The 17,895-nt window shown below is 47.3% G+C and overlaps 2 protein-coding genes and 1 non-coding gene across 4 annotated transcripts; 1 reads left to right on the plus strand and 2 right to left on the minus strand.

Moving 5' to 3' along the window:
• Positions 1 to 1,569: 1,569 nt before the first annotated feature.
• Positions 1,570 to 9,121, plus strand: LOC121167315 (zinc finger protein with KRAB and SCAN domains 4-like). 2 transcript variants are annotated; one of them, XM_040996766.1, is made up of 6 exons: positions 1,570 to 2,163; positions 2,906 to 3,053; positions 4,877 to 4,959; positions 6,255 to 6,378; positions 7,407 to 8,372; positions 8,495 to 9,121. In XM_040996766.1, the coding sequence occupies exons 1-6, from the start codon at positions 1,741 to 1,743 to the stop codon at positions 8,623 to 8,625; spliced, it is 1,875 nt and encodes a 624-aa protein (XP_040852700.1). In that variant the 5' UTR covers positions 1,570 to 1,740; the 3' UTR covers positions 8,626 to 9,121. The 2 variants fall into 2 exon arrangements, with proteins under 2 accessions (XP_040852700.1, XP_040852701.1); XM_040996767.1 differs by having other exon boundaries at positions 7,407 to 8,155; positions 8,557 to 9,121.
• A 5,166-nt stretch (positions 9,122 to 14,287) lies between these two features.
• Positions 14,288 to 16,728, minus strand: LOC121167280 (activator of basal transcription 1-like). Its single transcript, XM_040996722.1, has 3 exons — positions 16,277 to 16,728; positions 15,595 to 15,794; positions 14,288 to 15,503 (listed from the first exon to the last, which is right to left on the minus strand). Exons 1-3 carry the CDS (start codon positions 16,551 to 16,553, stop codon positions 15,123 to 15,125), a joined length of 858 nt encoding a protein of 285 aa, XP_040852656.1. The 5' UTR covers positions 16,554 to 16,728; the 3' UTR covers positions 14,288 to 15,122.
• A 706-nt stretch (positions 16,729 to 17,434) lies between these two features.
• TRNAY-GUA lies at positions 17,435 to 17,523 on the minus strand. Its single transcript is given in 2 exon segments — positions 17,435 to 17,470; positions 17,487 to 17,523. It is a non-coding gene; the product is annotated as a tRNA-Tyr (tRNA).
• Between the last annotated feature and the right edge of the window lie 372 nt (positions 17,524 to 17,895).

The following is a 17,895-nucleotide window of genomic DNA, read 5'->3' on the forward strand; positions in this document are numbered from 1 at the left end:
TGTGGCCCAGCCTGATGTGGCCCACCTCCTGCTCCAACACTCATGGGTGGGTACTGCGGCCTAGCCTAGCCAAGTATACCTCCCCACCACACCTCCACCCCCAGCCATTCATCTCCATTGGAAAGACAGATTTACATAGAGAAGGAAAAGTGCCAGGCACACATTTTTAATTGATACAATATAGTTATGTCAGTTGTGATAACAACACTTTTTGTGACAGAGCTTTTAATGTCTGTGTCACAAAAGGTGTTCTCATCACAGACACAAAATAATATTTTTGCTTGATTGGAGTTCTGCCCTTACAGAGCAAACACAGCCATAGACAACATGAAAATAAGTAGACTTTTTTTTTAAAGATTTATTTTTATTATTTTTTTATTGGAAAGGCGGATATACAGAGAGGAGAGACAGAGAGGAAGATCCTCTGTCCGATGGTTCACTCCCGAAGTGAGTGATCCGAAGCCTGGAGCCTCTTCCGGGTCTCCCAGGTGGGTGCAGGGTCCCAAAGCTTTGGGCCATCCTCAACTGCTTTCCCAGGCCACAGGCAGGGAGCTGGAAGGGAAGCAGGGCTGCCGGGATAGAACTGGCGCCCATATGGGATCCCGGGGCGTGCAAGGCGAGGACCTTAACCACTGCGCCATCGTGCCGGGCCCGAAAATGAGTAGACTTTTCCTTCTCCACGTAAATCTGCCTTTCCAATGGAAACGGATAAATCTTAAATGTCCGATAGGTTCTTTCCTCAGCTTAGTATAGAAATAAAAAGCCAGGAAAAAAAAATCCTACAACACTTTCAAAAAGTACAAATTGATGAGCTATAGGGTAGTGAGTCTTATCTAACACCAGGTACCTCCTTCCTGAGGAGTGGTCTGCCTACGTGACCTGCCAGGTGTCCTGCCGGGTGTCACGTAGACTGTCAGGCCTGGAGTTCACACAGCCCCCAGCCAAGCAATTAAGGCAGAATCACAAAAGCAGAAAACATCTAGGTTCTTCAGTGATCCAGCTAGTGCCCCCCGGGGCAATGGCCAGAGACAGAATCCAGCTGATGCTTCAGGTGGGGAATTGATATGTTAATGTCGTCCTTGTCTCTAGGGAAAGCACGTTCCTGATAAGATATGCACTGGTGAATCCAAGACCTGGCCGGGAAAGTGCCCCTTCGTATTTGAGGAAAAATGACTGGGGGACCCAGAATACCCCTAACTGCCTACTACCCAGTCTAACTCATCTCACACTGCCACAGTCGGAAGGGCTGTGGGGAAACACTGGCTTCTGGCTGAATTTTAGTGTCAGCTTTAAGTTCCTGGTTCAGTTCAGCTTTATCTCAGACAGCAGTGAGGGAAGGGAACAACCAAATCCATCCAAAATTACAGAGCAATGTGTTAATTAGACTACAGGGTCTGCAATCCTTTCTTTCCCAGTCAGCTTCATTCTAGCATAAGGACAGGGTGACTAAGGGATTAATGCCGAGAAAACCACCGAGAGGAACTTCCTAGAGAGCCCAGGAAGTGGCTTTGGTTCTCACCCAGGCTTCTTATGCCGGAGTCTCAATTTCTGTGAGGTGTGAAAAACGATACTGCAGAAGCGGGGAGTATAGGAAAACTCAGGGTGCTGTGTCCCCGGGGCGTCCTGGACCCCTGGACGTGACACAAAGGAACCCCTTGCAGCTTTCCTGGCTAAGGGTTATTTAGAGACTTCCCTGAAGACACGCAGTTCAGTGCGTTCTGAGTGGGCTCTCGGCTCAGGATGGCTGAAGATTCGAGAAAAAACGCAGCCTTGGACGCCGGGTCTGCAAAGGAACAGACGGGGCTCCTGATTGTGAAGCTGGAAACGGAGGACGCCGCTGCGGGGGCAGCGCAGGGCAGTGCACCCAGCAGCCCCGCCACCGGCTCCGAACGCTCCCGCCAGCGCTTCCGTGCTTTCCGCTACCCAGAAGCCACGGGTCCCCGCGAGGCACTTGGCCGGCTCCGGGAGCTCTGCCGACGGTGGCTGCGGCCCGAGGTGCACACCAAGGAGCAGATCCTGGAGCTGCTGGTGCTGGAGCAGTTCCTGACCATCCTGCCCAGGGACCTGCAGAGCTGGGTGCACACGCAGCGCCCCGAGAGTGGAGAGGAGGTGGTGGTGCTGTTGGAGTACTTGCAGCAGCAGCTGGATGAGCCGACGCCGCAGGTAAAAAGTACAGGTTTGGTGTCTGAGAGTTGGGGTCTGTTTCTTCCAGAAGCCTGGAGAGCAGATGGAGGGCACTTCTCTCTCAGTCTCCTTGTGTTGTGCACCTCTTTGGCAGCAGGTGAAGCCCCTGGAACCTTTCTCTGAGGAATGGTTTTCAATACAAAGGAAGATAGAAAGGATTGCAGAAGAATGCAGTCCTGCAGGAATTCAGTTGGCAAAAGCATGACAGTTGTCATAAGATAAGATGTATATATGCTTTTTACTTAACTGCCGTAAATGTTAGGACCTAGGCCAGAGCCAGTAACAGGTCATTTCAAAGTGGTAGTGGGTGTGAGTGACATTGTCATAGGCTCCTAGTTGTCATGTGATATGAAAACACCTGTATTCCTTCTTGGTGACAGTCCTGGGCACTGCCTATGGCACGTTGGTGTGTTGCTTTTGTTCATAATGAGGGTACTCAGATTAGTGGCCAAGAACATGAATTTTGCAATTGTTCTGCCTGAACTGTTATCTTAAGATTGCCCCTTTTTAGCTGGATGACATGTGTAAACAGCTTAAATTCTGTACCCTAAGTCCTGCATCACAGAAACCCAATTGCAGCTTACAGGTTTCTTATCTGTGTTAAATCAGTTAATATTCATGAAGATTTTAGCAGAAGTGCTTGTAAAAGAAAAAGTAATTGTACAAAGAAGGCATGACAGACTTATTTGATGAAGCAATAAAAATCTGTGAATGACTCTAGGTCCCAGGTGGTGGCCAGGAGCAAGGACCATTGCGTTGGAAAATGGTACTTTTGACCCCGTCTCAAGAGTCCCAAAGCAAGCCGCTCCAGCAGGTGAAGTTCCTGATCAAGCATGAATCTCTGGAGTCCCAGCCCTTACAACACAGAGGTGAGTGTTCGCCTCTGGAGTGCTTGAATTCTGCACACCTCATCCAGTTTTATCAAAAGATATATCCATCCACACTTCCTTTATGTGGTCATCACTGATTGATTGAAGTTTAAGATTAAAAAGGAGATTTCAGAGAGAAGTAGAAAGCTTTGCCCCTGAACCTGGACATAGTAAACAAGACATTATTTTAGCTAGTGTCTGGAAAGAATTTTCTTTAACAGCACAGGGTTCTCCAGTCATAGACATTCATGGATATGCATTATGGTTCTTTGGTAACCAGTGTGGTCATTGGTAAGAGAGAATTCTGATGGAGCTTATGTTCTAGTAGGGGGTTAAGCAAAAGGTTAATGACACAATTATAGGCACTAGGCTGTTGGCACAGTGGATTAAACCTCCACTCCCACACCGACATCCCATATGTGTACCGGTTCAAGTCCTGGCTGCTCTACTTCCAATCCAGTCCCTGCTACTACACCTGAGAAAGCAGCAGCAGATAACCAAACCCTTGGGCCCCTGCCACCCACATGGGACACCTGGCCTCAGGCTGGCCCAGCCCCAGCCATTGTAGCTACTTGGATAGTGAACTAGCATGTAAAAGGTCTCTCTTCCTCCTCCCCCTCTTCCTTCCTCCATTTCTCTGCCTTTCAAATAAATAAATCTTTTTTTAAAAGAATTATGGATATTAGTAAATTATATAACAAAAATAACGCAGAATTTACAAAGCTAGCCAGAAGATGCCAGAAAAAGTAGGACTACTGTAAGAAAGTCTGAAACCAGAAGACAGTGAAAATCATTCTGCAGGGAAGTGTGATATTTGCATGTTCCACATCCGCTGTGAGCTTTTATACAAGTTCCTGAAATGTGCAACTTTGGGCATGATGTCCAACATGCAATCTTCATTTTTCAATCAAGATCGTGGCCCAAACCAACTGATTTTCTGCCTGTTGCAGAGTTCACTTCAAGTAGAGAAACATGAGGTTCCCCTACTTCTTTCTTACATCTGAGCAAGTTCTATAAAACCAGACTCAGATTTCTTCCTTTCATAAACACAGTCCTTCTCAGACCCCTTATAGTTTTGCAGAACCAAACAAGAAAACATCCTAAGAGATAATACATTTTAAAATACAAACAACAACAGCAGCATAAAGGCAATGAAACCAAAGAACGAAAATATCCTTCTTTGATCCTCATCTTACAGAAAAATTCACAACGGAAATAACTGGAACTGGAAGACTTTGTCTTTACATTGCTGCTATTTCGCCATTCCTGCCAAGCATTTTCTTAGAGTTTTTGTATCTGCAGAAGTGTACCAAATTTCTTGGACCCTGGGATTGGAGCTGATAAAAAAAATAATTGGGCATTTTGGAAAGGAACATGACTCTAAATCTCATGACAAAAATGTATTAACCTATTCTTTTTAAAAGATCTATTTATTTATTTAGAAAGTCAGATATAAAAAAGTAGAAAAGACAGAGAGGAAAGATCTTCTGCACGCTAATTCATTTCCCCAAGTGGCCACAATGGACAAAGCTGAGCTGATCCAAAGCCAGCAGCCAGGATCCTCTTCTGGGTCTCGTGGGTTCAGGGTCCCAATCTTTGGGCCTTCCTCAACTGCTTTTCCCAGGCCACAAGCAGGGAGCTGGTTGGGAGTGGGACAGCCAAGACAAGAAATGGCACCCATTTGAGATTCCAGTGTGTGCAAGGTGAAGACTTTAGCCACAAGGCTACCACACTGGAGCCCAACCTGGTTTTTGAACTTGAATTCCATAGGCAGGGAGGCTGTATGCCAGGGGAATCTCATCCAGAGCTTCTTTGCCTCTTAGTTCTCCAGGGTTCTGAGCTTGCCCAGGGAGAGAACTGCCAAGAAGGTGCAGTGGCCGTTGCCAGGCTTGCTCCAGAATTCAAGGTGCGGTGGAATCCCTCTCTTTCCCCTCCTCTGACAACACTCACCCTTCACTCTGTTAGGATTCCCATCACCTTCCCTCTCCCAGGTACTCTTCACCCTGAAGCTAGAAACATGGGATTTGAGTTTTCTCATCTATCCCTTACCATTTTCTACTTTCAATTTAGTGCCTGCTTTGAATGTTTGTGTTTTCCTCAGTGGAGGGCACTCTATGCTGGTCAGATCTTTCCCACCGCTTCTTTATCAATGATACTTCCTTTTTCGATGAAGGAAATTTAGCAAATATGAATTGAAGATTTTGTTGTGATGATACTTTTGCTTTTTAGCATCTCACAGGCTATCTTATTCATGAGTGATAGAAAAAAAACTGGCTTTTGCCTTCAAGGAACTTAGCACTTGAAGGTATGTAAGTAAGAGGTATCTTTTTAGTGAAGTATTGCCTATGTTATAACATGAGCCATCTTTGCTGACTCTGCTTACTCAAGCCTTCATTTAAAGATCTCAGTATTGGAGACTCTTGTAGTATTTGTTTTCCCTTAATCTCAGACCTAGATTTTATTGTATTCTAAAAATCATTATTCGGGGCCAGGCGCTATGGCCTAGTGGCTAAAGTCCTGGCCTTGAACATGCCGGGATCCCATATGGGCGCCAGTTCTAGCCCTGGCAGCACCACCTGCCATCCAGCTCCCTGCTTGTGGCCCGGGAAAGCAGTCGAGGACGACCCAAAGCTTTGGGACCCTGCACCCATGTGGGATACCCAGAAGAAGTTCCTGGATCCTGGCTTCAGATCGGCATAGCATCGGCCGTTGCGCTCACTTGGGGAGTGAATCATCGGACGAAGATCTTCCTCCCTGTCTCTCCTCCTCTCTGTATATCTGACTTTCCAATAAATAAATAAATCTTTTAAAAAATAAATAAATAAAATACAAGCCTCTCCTCCACCGCACGCAAGCACACACACACACATTGAAAAAAAGTCATTATTCTTATAAATGAACTCTCACACTATGTTGCCAAAGTACACTCTAATTTTTTGGAGAATTTGGAAATGCATCTACTTTAACCACACAGACCCTTTTCAGTTTCTGGACCGCTTTTAAATATTTCTATGAAAGGGTTTCTAACATATGTAACATTTCTTTCATTTGATATATGCTTTTTGATTAAGATGTTATTGAGAAAGTGTTGAGAAAGCCCTTTTTCAAAGAGCTCCCTAAAAGTGTATTTTCATTCTTGGTACTCCATTTTGGTAGTGCTCATAGAAAAGAAAAGTTCGATGTGATTGCTTATTGTTTTAGGGGTTCCTGAAAATGGAAGATGTGGCCCCAACTGCCTCCCCCGGGTGGAAACAGCTGAATTCATCTTATAAGAACCTCAATCGAGTGGAAATCCAGGAGTCCTGTAGCAGCCTGATTTCCCCGGGTAAGAGTAATGGGTATTACTTTCCCTTAAGGCATCTTGGTTTCTATTGTGTGTTCAAATCTGTTAGACTGTTAGAAAGTGTGTGAAGTATGCTTGGATCCAAACTGCCATTTGTGAATCCCTATTGCTGACTGGCTAAGGAACTGGTTCCTTAACTAATCCTTGTCTTTTTCTCCCCTGTGCCAACATTCAGGTCAGTTGAAATGATAGGATAAGGTACAGCTTTTAGAATGGGCCTGGCTTCTAGTATACAGTCAGTACATGTTCATTCCCTTCGCGTGGTAGCCCTGTAGAGGACAAACACTGAAAGACCATCTCAGGGAATGAGTCAAAGAATGTAAGAGTTGCACTTGATCTTGGGAATTCACTATAGACCCTGACCTTAGAGATGAAGGTGCAGAGGTGTGAGGAGTACCTGCTGTGTCTGAGGTCACAGAGCTTGTTGGAAGCATAGTGAGTTCTCCAGCTCATAATTCCCAGGGCCAGTGCAGCTCTTGTTGCAGAACCTGCCTTTGCCTAGAATAAGATCTGAGATACCAGCCTGAACTATTGTTCGGTGACCTGAGTCCCCACTCTCATTGTCTCCTACAGAGTGCATCAGAAATCCTTTTACTTTCTCTGTCATTTTCTGCTCAGACTTTCTGATAATTTTAGTATACGTGCTGCCGAAGTGAGCACAACTTCCTGATAATCTGATACTAGATGCATGGTCCTGCCTTACTGTCCTCAGAGGTGAGATGCCACACACCCTGCCAGCCCATCTTTTATCTCCAGCATACCTCTTTGCTATCAACACCTTTTTGTCACTCCATCCATTCCCTGTTTGTTCCCTTCTTATGGTCCAATTCCACTTTAGACCTCCCTCCCTGGCACCCTTTTCTGCCTTTTATTCTCATCCTCATTCTGGCAATTAAATCCTCCTCTTTGATATATGTAATAACCTGGTGATCTTGCCTCCATGTTACTCATCACGGCACTTTCCTCCTATGAGAGTGTGTAATCAACAGTGCTGGCATTTGTTGTTTCAGGTGGTGACATAGAGACTAAGATCAGGAACTTGCCTCCAGCTGAGCCACAACCACAGCAAGAGCCAGGCCAGACACCAGGCCACTTGGATGGTGACATTGCCCAGATTCCCACTAGTGCACAAGCTGGGGAGCCAGAGGGCAGGTTAAAAAGAAAGCGCCAGAATGCCGCAGGGAGTGGGCGGCACATTTGCCATGAGCATGGGAAGAGCTTTGCACAGAGTTCAGGCCTGAGTAAACACAGAAGAATCCACACTAGAGAGAAACCCTACGAATGTGAAGAATGTGGGAAAGCTTTTATTAAGAGCTCTGATCTTGTCATTCACCAGAGAGTTCACACTGGGGAGAAACCCTATGAGTGTGAAGAATGCGGCAAGGCCTTTAGTCAAAACTCAAACCTTATCAAACACCAAAGAACACACACTGGGGAGAAGCCCTACAAGTGTGATGACTGTGGAAGAGCCTTCAGCCATAGGTGCAGTCTCCTTGAACATCATAGAATCCATACAGGGGAAAAGCCATACAGGTGCACTGTGTGTGGCAAAGCCTTTAGGCAGAGTTCACATCTCCTGAGACATCAGAGGGTCCATGGGGGTAAAAAGATTCAGGAAAGTCAGTTGGAAAATGTCCAAATTCCTGTGTCTTACAAATGTAGTGAGTGTGAAAGAAGTTTTACTCAGAATACAGATCTTCTTGAACATCACAAAATCCATACTGGGGAGAAACCCTATGAGTGTGAAGAATGCGGCAAGGCCTTTAGTCACAACTCAGACCTCATAAGACACCAGAGAATACACACCGGTGAGAAGCCCTACAAGTGTGATGACTGTGGAAGAGCCTTCAGCCAGAGGTGCAGTCTCCTTGAACATCATAGAATCCATACAGGGGAAAAGCCATACAGGTGCACTGTGTGTGGCAAAGCCTTTAGGCGGAGTTCACATCTCCTGAGACATCAGAGGGTCCATGGGGGTAAAAAGATTCAGGAATCTGAACACAGAGAGGCCTGAAAATGCCAAGCTAAGATGAAAAATGTCCAAACTCCTGTGTCTTATAAATGTAGTGAGTGTGAAGAAGTTTTACTCAGAATACAGGTCTTGAACGTCACAAAATCCACACTGGGGAGAAACCCTATCAGTGTGACACATGTGGAAAGGGCTTCACGCGAACATCAAACCTCATTCAACATCAGCGAAGCCACAAAAGGAAGAGAAATCTGTCCTAGCCATCCATGCTGTATGTGACGGAGTTGGTGCTCATCCTTCACTGAACTGAAGCCACCTGATGTCCTTACTCCTACAGAAGCTGTGGGCCAGAGCTTCATTGGCTACTACACATCATTAGGTGTTAGAAAATATGGGAAATACAGTTTTTGCCCTCTACAAGATAATTAGGAAAACACTTTTTTAATAGGAATCCGAGTGTGTTTTCTGGAAGAAAGACGACTGAAAATGGTTTGTTGTTACTTGCTGAACTTACATTTCCTCCTGGACCAGCCGGGTGTCCTTGACCTGCGTTTTTCCTTCAGTGGATAGCTGCAGTTTGGAAATGTCTGCCCTGGCCATACTGAATCTTTCATGAGATAGATTCATGAATTTTGCTCCTCATGGTGCCTTGCATACAGTTACTAATAAACATTTACTAAATGTACAAGTAAATGATCTGTGTAGGCTTAAAAACAATCTGTCTAAATTTCTTAACAATTTCTAAGGCCATCTGAATTTTTGTTTGTTGGGGGTCTAGATCCTGGCTCAATCGTGTGTGTGTGTGTGTGAAGTACACAGAATTTCCAGAGTTGAGGTGGGGAACACATCTTTCTTCAGCAGAATAGTATGAATGCCTTATCAGTATCTGTAACATGAGGGCACTGTTAAACTGCAGCATCAACTTGCAGTATTCCATGTCAGTTCTATAAGTTTATATTACTTTTGTTATTTGTTAGGGGAAGGTCTTTCATGCTCAGATAAATAGCAACCAGTTTTCAAGTCAGATAAAACTGCTTATGATTTTTAGTATGATTCCTTTCTTTTTTGTAAAGATCTATTTTTTTATTGCAAAGTCAGATATACAGAGAGGAGGAGAGACAGAGAGGAAGATCTTCCATCCAAGGATTCATTCCCCAAGTGACCACAACAGCTGGTGCTGCACCAGTCCAAAGCCGGGAACCAGGAACTTACTCCAGGTCTCCCATGTGGCTGCAGGGTCCCAAAGTGTTGGGCAGTCCTGAACTGCCTTCCCAGGCCACAAGCAGGGAGCTGGATGGGAAATGGGGCTGCCGGGATTAGAACCAGCACCCATATGGGATCCCGGGTGCATTCAAGGCAAGGACTTTAGTTGCTGGCCATAGCGCTGGGCTCCCATATAGGCATTCTATAATCAGTCATTGAAAACATGATTCTTTTCCCCCCACACGCATGTATGAGCCTTTCACATGTTCTTCCTGCTGCTATGCCTTCTTTCACGATTCTTTTTCATTGTTTTATCTAAAATTCCATCGTTTTCAAAACTTTTCAGCTGTCCCATGAGTTATTGATAAGCCTTTTTCATTGTAACATGCCCTACAAATCCAGTGGTCTTCTCCCCATTCACAAGTAAGCTCCTTGTGAATAGAGTGCTTTTCTTCATTTTAAACAAGGCCCAACCTGAAACACATTAACGCCTTATAATAAATCCCTTAAGTTGATTTCAGAAGGAATAATCATATGCATGTATTCTGACCCTCTAACACTACATCTTCCAAAATCATTAACTGAAGAATATTTGTAGGTTTGGTGTGGGTATGACAACACTGCAATGCTGATCCCCAAAAGAAATTATCCCTGTGAAGACTCTGCCTGCAAGCCTCCAACCTAGGAACAAATCAAGACTTGGGTTATAAGATAAAAAAATAAAAATGTTAAAGAGGGCCCAGTATGATGGCATAGCAACTACAGTCCTCGCCTTGAACACACCAGGACCCCATATGGGCACCAGTTCTAATCCCGGCAGCTCCACTTCCCATCCAGCTTCCTGCTTGCGGCTGGGAAAGCAGTCGAGGATGGCCCAAAGCCTCGGGACCCTGCACCTGCATGGGAGACCCAGAAGAGCTTCCAGGCTCCTAGCTTCGGATCAGCTCAGCTCTGGCTGTTGCGATTGCTTGGGGGAGTGAACCATCAGATGGAATGTCTTTCTGTCTCTCCTCCTCTCTGTATACCTGACTTTGTAATATAAATATATAAATCTTTTAAAAATGTCAAAGAGACTAGCATAGGGTCTAGCACAAAGGCTCCGTGGTTAAATCCTAGCCTTGTATGTGCCGGAATCCCATACAGGCATTGGTTTGTGTCCTAGGTGCCCCACTTCCCATCCAGCTCTTTGCTTGAGGCCTGGGAAAGCAGAAGATGACCCAAAGCATCAGGATCCTGCATTTATCGAATGGGCTCAGCTCCAGCCGTTACGGCCACTTAGGATGTGAACCAGAAGATGAAAGATCTTTCTCTCCGTCTTTCATCATTGTAAATCTACCTTTCCAACAAACAAAACTTAAGAGAGAGAAAAAGGCACAGAAATGAGCTGACAGGGAAGATTAAGGAGAGAACAAAAATCTCCCTCAGTTGCCAAAGGTAAAAAGCAATACTGCAACGTAACTCTCCCTCCAACTCAGCAGAGAAAACTTGCTGGTGTTTTGCCAAAACAGACACTCGCCTCTGCCTGTGAGGTTGTGCTTCACTTCTTCAAATATGCCCCATGCCATGAGCGAGGTTCTCCTTCCTTGACTTGAGCTCTAGAAACACTCCCCAAATGGCTGCCACACCTGGAGTTGAGCTGATCCAAACAAGCCAGTAGCTTCTTCCAGGTCTCCCACGCGGGTGCAGGGTCCTAAGGCTTTGGGCCATCCTCGACTGCTTTCCCAGGCCACAAGCAGGGAGCTGAATGGGAAGTGGAGCTGCCGGGATTAGAACTGGTGCCCATATGGGATTCCAGCACATTCAAGGCAAGGACTTTAGCTGCTAGGCCACCATGCAGGGTCTGCAATCTGTAATTTCTATCAGTGTGGTTGGTATTTGTGAGTTAAGTTTCAGGGTTCAAAAGAATTTCAAGTTTGTCATCAAGGTGTGGAAAACACTGTTAAGATAGAAAAATAATATCAAAAGTAAATTGAAAACCCAGATTTGTCTTGGATTCCATGTGGGATAGGTTACGAGGCTATGATCCAGTGTACAGATTGACAAATTCCCACAGATGCAGAGAAAGCATTTTGCTAAACTTAACTCAGTGATTTTCCCTTTTAAAAATTTATTTACTTTTATTGTAAAGTCAGATTTAGAGAGAGAAGGAGAGACAGAGAAAGATCTTCTTTCCATTGGTTCACTCTCCAAGTGGCCACAACAGCCAGAGCTGAGCTGGTCTCAAGCCAGAAACCAGGAGCTTCTTCTATGTCTCTCATACAGGTGCAGGGTTCCAAGGCTTTGGGCCATCTTGTACTGCTTTCCTAGGCCACAAGCAGGTCGCTGGAAGGGAAGTGGGGCAGCCAGGACAAGAAACGGCACCTATATGAGATCCCGGTGCATGGAAGTTGAGGATTTAGCCACTAGGCTTCCACGCTGGAACCAACTGAATAATTTTCTATGATATCGGTCTTTTTTTTTTTATACCTAAGGAGGCTTTTTTGAAAAAAAGATGTATTGGGCCCAGCACGGTGGCGCAGAGGCGCAAGTGGTTAAGGTCCTCACCTTGCACGCTCCGGGATCCCATATGGATGCTGGTTCTATCCCGGCAGCCCCGCTTTCCATCCAGCTTCCTGCCTGTGGCCCGAGAAAGCAGTTGAGGACGGCCCAAAGCTTTGGGACCCTGCACCTGCGTGGGAGACCCTGAAGAGGCTCCTGGCTTTGGATCAACCGTGGCGCTCACTTGGGGAGTGAATCATCGGACAGAAGATCTTCCTCTCTGTCTCTCCTCTCTATATATCCGCCTTTCCAATAAAAAAAAAAATACAAAAAAAAAAAAAAGATTTATTTATTAGAAAGTTAGATATACAGAGAAGAGAATCTTCCGTCCGATGATTCACTACCCAAGTGAGTGCAACGGCCGATATTATGCCGATCTGAAGCCAGGATCCAGGAACTTCTTTTGGTTATCCCACACGGGTACAGGGTCCCAAAGCTTAGGGCCACCCTCGACTGCTTTCCCAGGCCACAAGCAAGGAGCTGGATGGGAAATGGGGCTGCCGGGATTAGAACTGGCGCCCATATGGGATCCTGGGGCGCGTTCAAGGGGAGGACTTTAGCTGCTAAGCCACTGCGCCAGGCCCCATTTTATTTTGTAACTTGTTACAACTTGAGGCAAAGGTGGTTCCTCTTTTATGTTGATCATTTCCACCCATGAAGGTGGCAATGGGCATTTTGAAATCTGAACAAAACCAGTCAGTTTATCAAATTCTGACTTCTGGCTCTTCTGAGGAAACCAGAAGGAACAAGAAACCCACAGAAAAATATATCAGATTCCCTAGGGCCCAGCCTCACACAGCTGTGCTTGTGTGCAGTGTTTTGAGTTTGTAAGAAATGTTTCACATCTTCTTGTACAATCACTTTTATTCATCTGGATCTCCAAATAAAGTGCAACTTTCAAGATCCTAAAGGCCAGGGAATTTCACAAAGTGGATTTGTCCATTCCACCAAAACTTAAGGTGACAGAGAAATGGAATCTAATGAAATAGCAAACACAAACCTAAACAACAATAACCACAATCTTACTTCTTTCTGTAAGTTAACAGCTTGAATGATCAGGTGCTGTGTCTAGGTTTCTCATTGTGCTTACAATCCTCCATGCCTCTTAGCGGCTTACATGGATTCCCCAAGGTCCCAGGATAGATCTGTTCACCTACTGGCAAAGTCCAGTACTTCCAAGTACACCTGAGGAGTAACTTCCCTATTCCTCTCCAGGCTTTTTGTAGTGGCCTGAATCTGATAAACCATTCATGCAATCTTTTCAAACACAGGAGCATACCAAGTTCCTCTAGACCTCTGCTTTCATCCTCCTGGCTCACCCTCCAGCAATTATCTGGAAAATAGTGGAGATTGGCCCATATTTGAAGACTAATCACAAATTGGATCCACAAGAAGAGCTCTCCATACCATGCCTGAGGCCTCTACATCTACCACAATGGTTATGTCTGTTGGGACATAAGGCGCTTACTGCCATTGGCCATGCTATTCCCCACTGTCTGTTACTTCCAGAGCAGTTCAGGAAAAGCAGAGTTAAATGCTGAACAAGTAGGCTAAGAGTATGACAGCCAACTGCAGCACTGCCACTGAGCCCCCTCCGGCACCATCATATGTCCTCTTGGAGGACACTGACCTGCCAGCCTCCCCAAAGCCACGCTCCAGTCATAGAGCTCAAGTACGATCACAAACCTTTCCCAAAGGCTGAGTTTGGAAAACAGTATAGGAATGTTGAAATGTGAAGCTGCCACTAAGCTTTCCATTAACTTGTAAATGTACAAAACCTTGTTTTCAAGATTTATTCTTTTTAAATAAAGATTTAATTTTATTGCAAAGTCAGATATATAGAGAAAAGGAGAGAGGAGGATCTTCCTTCCATTGATTGACTCTCCAAGTGACTGCAATGGATGGTACTGTGCCAAAACAAACCCAGGAGCCTGGAGCCTCCTCTAGATCTCCCACACGGGTGCAGGGTCCCAAGGCTTTGGGCCATCCTCAACAGCTTTCCTAGGCCACAAGTAGGGAGCAGGATGGGAAGTGGGGATCCTGGCGCATACAAGGTGAGGACTTTAGCCGATAGAACACTGCACCAGGCCCAAGATTTATTTATTTCAAAAGCTGTGGCTGGGAGTTGGGGAGAGGAGACAGACATGTATTCTAACCTGCTGAATGATTCCCCCAAGGCCACAACAGCCTGGACAAGGGCAAAGCCAGGACCTCTATCATAGTCACTTACACAGGCAGAAAGGACCCAAGTATTCAGGCAACCTTCTGTTATTTTTCCAGGCACATTAGCAGGGAGCTGGTTCATAAATGAAGCTTACCCTGCCATGCCACAACCCCATCCCCAAGCCTCACCTTTTCAAGGGCTGTGTGTGGAATACACTTTGCTGTAACTCTGCCATTTTGCCCTTTCTGCTCTAGAATCCAGTATGCCAGTTGCTTTAAGAAACTCTTTCATCCTATAAGGTGCTTTGTAACCTTTCAATCTCAGGATTCCTGCTCAGTTTGGGAGGGCTTCCCAACCCTCAGAGGGAAAAATAAAAAAGGATTCAGCTAAAATGGGAGTTGAGACAAGAAGATAAAACAATGAAACCAATGGAACAGAAGATAAAGCTTGAGAACGTGCTCAATGGGGACCAGCTAAAACAAAATGGTAAAGAGTCTTTTTTTGCTACAAATTTGGAAGGTGGTTGCCAACCCAGTCCCACTTTATTAGCTGCGGTTACTCTTTGCTTAATAAAAAAGAAGCCTCTATCCTTACTTTCAGAATGCAAATACAATCTGATTGCCTAAGCAGCCATCACTCTAATTAGAAATAAAGGCCCTTCCTGAGGCCAGCACGCTGGGAGGGAGACAGGCAGCCAGAAGTCACAGCGGAAAGTGGAGGCCTGTGAGAGTTCTATTTCCTGGTCCTCACCACACTCTTGCTCGGATGAGAAGTCCACCTGTGCAGACAGTCTCTGCTGTGTGAGGTAGAGCAAGAAAGGCAGAGCTGGGGATGGAGGGTGTCTTCCACCCCTCAGGAGTCCCTGGGTAATGAAGGGCCTTCTTTGCTCTCTGAAGGTGCAGGGGCTCCAAAGATCTTGGCCAGGAGCCCTCGGTTGGAGCGTGCTTGGTCCTGAACCGAAGCTAGACGAGCTCGCTCACGTCCACCTGGCCGGGCGGCCTTCCGGGCTCTCAGTTCCTGTTCAGTGGGCCGCTGGGCAAATGCCCAGGAGCCATTAGGTCGGGCAGGGTCCCCATCTGCAGCAAGGAAGCGCTGTCCTCGCTCCACACTTCGGAGATAGAAGTCAGTCTCCCGCTTGGCTTGGGCAACCTCGGCTCTCAGGCGCTGCCTTCGCACCTGGCGCTCAAAGGCCAGGTGTTCACTGAGATGGGACCAGGTGAAACGGTGCAAGTACTGTGGGAAGAAGAAGGGACTATCAGGCAGAGGGAGAGGGGCAGAGCTGGCAAGGGGAGGGTGAGAAGCTGGCACACAGGCCTTAGCTCACCTTGAGGTTCCACAGGTCGTACCGGAAGGGGCTGCGCCGGCGGGCACCCATAGGTGTGTTGTGCAGGCTGGCTGCCACCCGCTTAGCGACTCGCTTGTCCCGGAACTCCACCCAGCCCTCTGTGTAGTCTTTGCTATATTTTGCCCGTTTTTTTCCTCCTGCGGACGCTGCTGCCTTTTTCTTGCGTCTCACGAACTGGTCTGCGTACCAAAGACAGAACTGATGAACTCTGAGACCCAGCATCCCGCATGCACCTCCCACTGGCCCACGTTAAGATCCTATCTTGCGCTTCAGAGGGAATGACCTGGGAGCACGCCCTCTGCCTCACACACTCCTTCCTTTGTCTCGCTTCCTCATATTCTCAAATCCCAACCCCTGAGGTCTGCCCTGAGTACTACAGAACACCTGCACGAGCCCCCAAGCCCAACTCCAGTGGCGTGACAGTATGCGATGGTGGTGAACCAAGTCGCCCAAAGTTCACGTTCAGTTCTGTAATGCAAGTTTCTGACACTGTAACAACCACGGCACTGTTGATCATCACACCGACAGGCGGGAAGGCACGCGAGCTCAGAACGCAAAGGACCCCCGGTGCAGGTCTAGGCGCCTCCGGACCCGGCACCGCGAGCCCCCGCCCGCTTCCGAGCCCGGCACCGCGAGCCCACGCCGCCGACCCAGCACCTACCTTCCGCCTGAAAGAACACGCGCCCGACCTCCCCGTAGGCGCTCAGCAGGTTGCGCACGTGCAAGGGGCGGAAGCGCGGCGGGACGTGGCCCAAGTACACGATCCCCGGGACCACCCGCTTCTTCTTGCTGCGACCTGGTCCGGCGGATTCCTCTTGTTCCTCCTCCTCCACCTCCTCCTCCTCTTCCCCCCGCTCCTCCTCCTCCTCCGGTTCCTGCTCCGACTCTTCTAGCACCTCAGATTCCGAACCGGTTTTCTCCGATTCGTCTTCCTCCATCTTGGCAGATGCACGGGGCACGACAACCGTAAAGTGCCGGAGAGATGAGGCGCGCCTTGTGCGACGGCGCGCTGCGAGGGGCGGGATTAAGACAGTGACGACACGGTTGCGACAACACGCAGCTAAGGGCAGAGCCGAGGCGATGCGGGACACAGTATAACCCAAGAGGTGTGTGAGGTCACAAGGGAGGTTCGGGCTGGAGCAAACATGAAAACCCAGTATTAGCGGTCTGGACGCCACTCCAGTGGTGGCTCAGCAGAACCGGAACTGACGTATGCCCGATGCGCCGTAACGTGCCGTGTGCAGCGGGTTTTCCGGGAAGGCTTTCCGTATCCTAGCAACCGAAATAGCGATTTACCGATTTACCGGGATAACCGGGATCTGATTCCTTCTGACGGAATGGATCGCTCCCCGTTAGAACTTATAAGTTAGCACCTTTAATGTGCAAGTTTTACATGAGCATATTGAATGCGGTTTTAAAAGTAGTTTAATGTTGATTTCATTAGCTTTACTTTGAAGTTCTGCTAGGTTGGAGCGCGCTCGCTCACCCCCCGCTTTCCTCCGGTTCCCGCGTTCGCGCTGCCCGCGAGGGAGCGTCCCGGCGCCGAGGAAGTGAACCGCCGAGGGCCCTTCACATGCCGTGTTTGAAGGGCCTCGCCCCGCACGTGTCCCTCACCCTGACCGGGGCGCGTTCTGAACCCGAAGGGGCCCGAAGCACAGAGGCGGGGTTGCCCGCCCTGATCGGAGAGGCCGTGTCCGCGACCCCGCTGGTCCTCGCGTGGCACCGTCGTGCACGGCCCTCCTCCAAGTAGGATGGGTTCAAATAATAATACCGGCCCACGAGGCCGGTACGGGAAATGTCTTTGTGGTTCAAAACTGTGTCCTTCGAGCCGGAATCGAACCAGCGACCTAAGGATGACCGGGAACTTCCAACTACAGTCCTCCGCTCTACCAGCTGAGCTATCGAAGGGCACGTGGAAGAAACCCCTAGAACACCTAGCATAATAGACGTCTGGACAGTTTGTATTTGCATTCGTGTTTCGGCAGGCAAATTTTTTTCCCTATTAATTTCCATCCTTCCCCTTAACCCCAAGCTTTTATTGCATTATTACAATTTAGAGAGGAATGCAAGCGAAGTAACTAGATGTAATAGGTTACCTTGCATCTTACCTCTCGATAACCAGGAAATGTATGGAAAACATTCCCATCGGGGAAGCACCTCAAGAGAGGACTGAGAAAAATGATGCATGAAGGAGTTCTATTTGTGCTAGACAACTGTAAAAAGGTAAAAACTCTTCTCTATCTCTTCATGCATAAAATAACAACAACAACAACAAAAACC

Source organism: Ochotona curzoniae, unplaced genomic scaffold (genome assembly GCF_017591425.1).
Source record: "Ochotona curzoniae isolate NIBS_2020 unplaced genomic scaffold, NIBS_Ocur_1.0 patch361, whole genome shotgun sequence".
NCBI lineage: Eukaryota > Metazoa > Chordata > Mammalia > Lagomorpha > Ochotonidae > Ochotona > Ochotona curzoniae.

Bases quoted from the DNA above. Each gene is read 5' to 3' on its own strand.
- LOC121167315 (XM_040996766.1), top strand. From the start codon at position 1,741: ATGGCTGAAGATTCGAGAAAAAACGCAGCCTTGGACGCCGGGTCTGCA. The intron at 2,164-2,905 runs GTAAAAAGTACA...GAATGACTCTAG, and splicing joins TGGATGAGCCGACGCCGCAG to GTCCCAGGTGGTGGCCAGGA. The intron at 6,379-7,406 runs GTAAGAGTAATG...TTGTTGTTTCAG, and splicing joins TAGCAGCCTGATTTCCCCGG to GTGGTGACATAGAGACTAAG.
- LOC121167280 (XM_040996722.1), bottom strand. From the start codon at position 16,553: ATGGAGGAAGACGAATCGGAGAAAACCGGTTCGGAATCTGAGGTGCTA. The intron at 15,795-16,276 runs GTAGGTGCTGGG...TTTGGTACGCAG, and splicing joins CGTGTTCTTTCAGGCGGAAG to ACCAGTTCGTGAGACGCAAG. The intron at 15,504-15,594 runs GTGAGCTAAGGC...TTCTTCCCACAG, and splicing joins ACGACCTGTGGAACCTCAAG to TACTTGCACCGTTTCACCTG.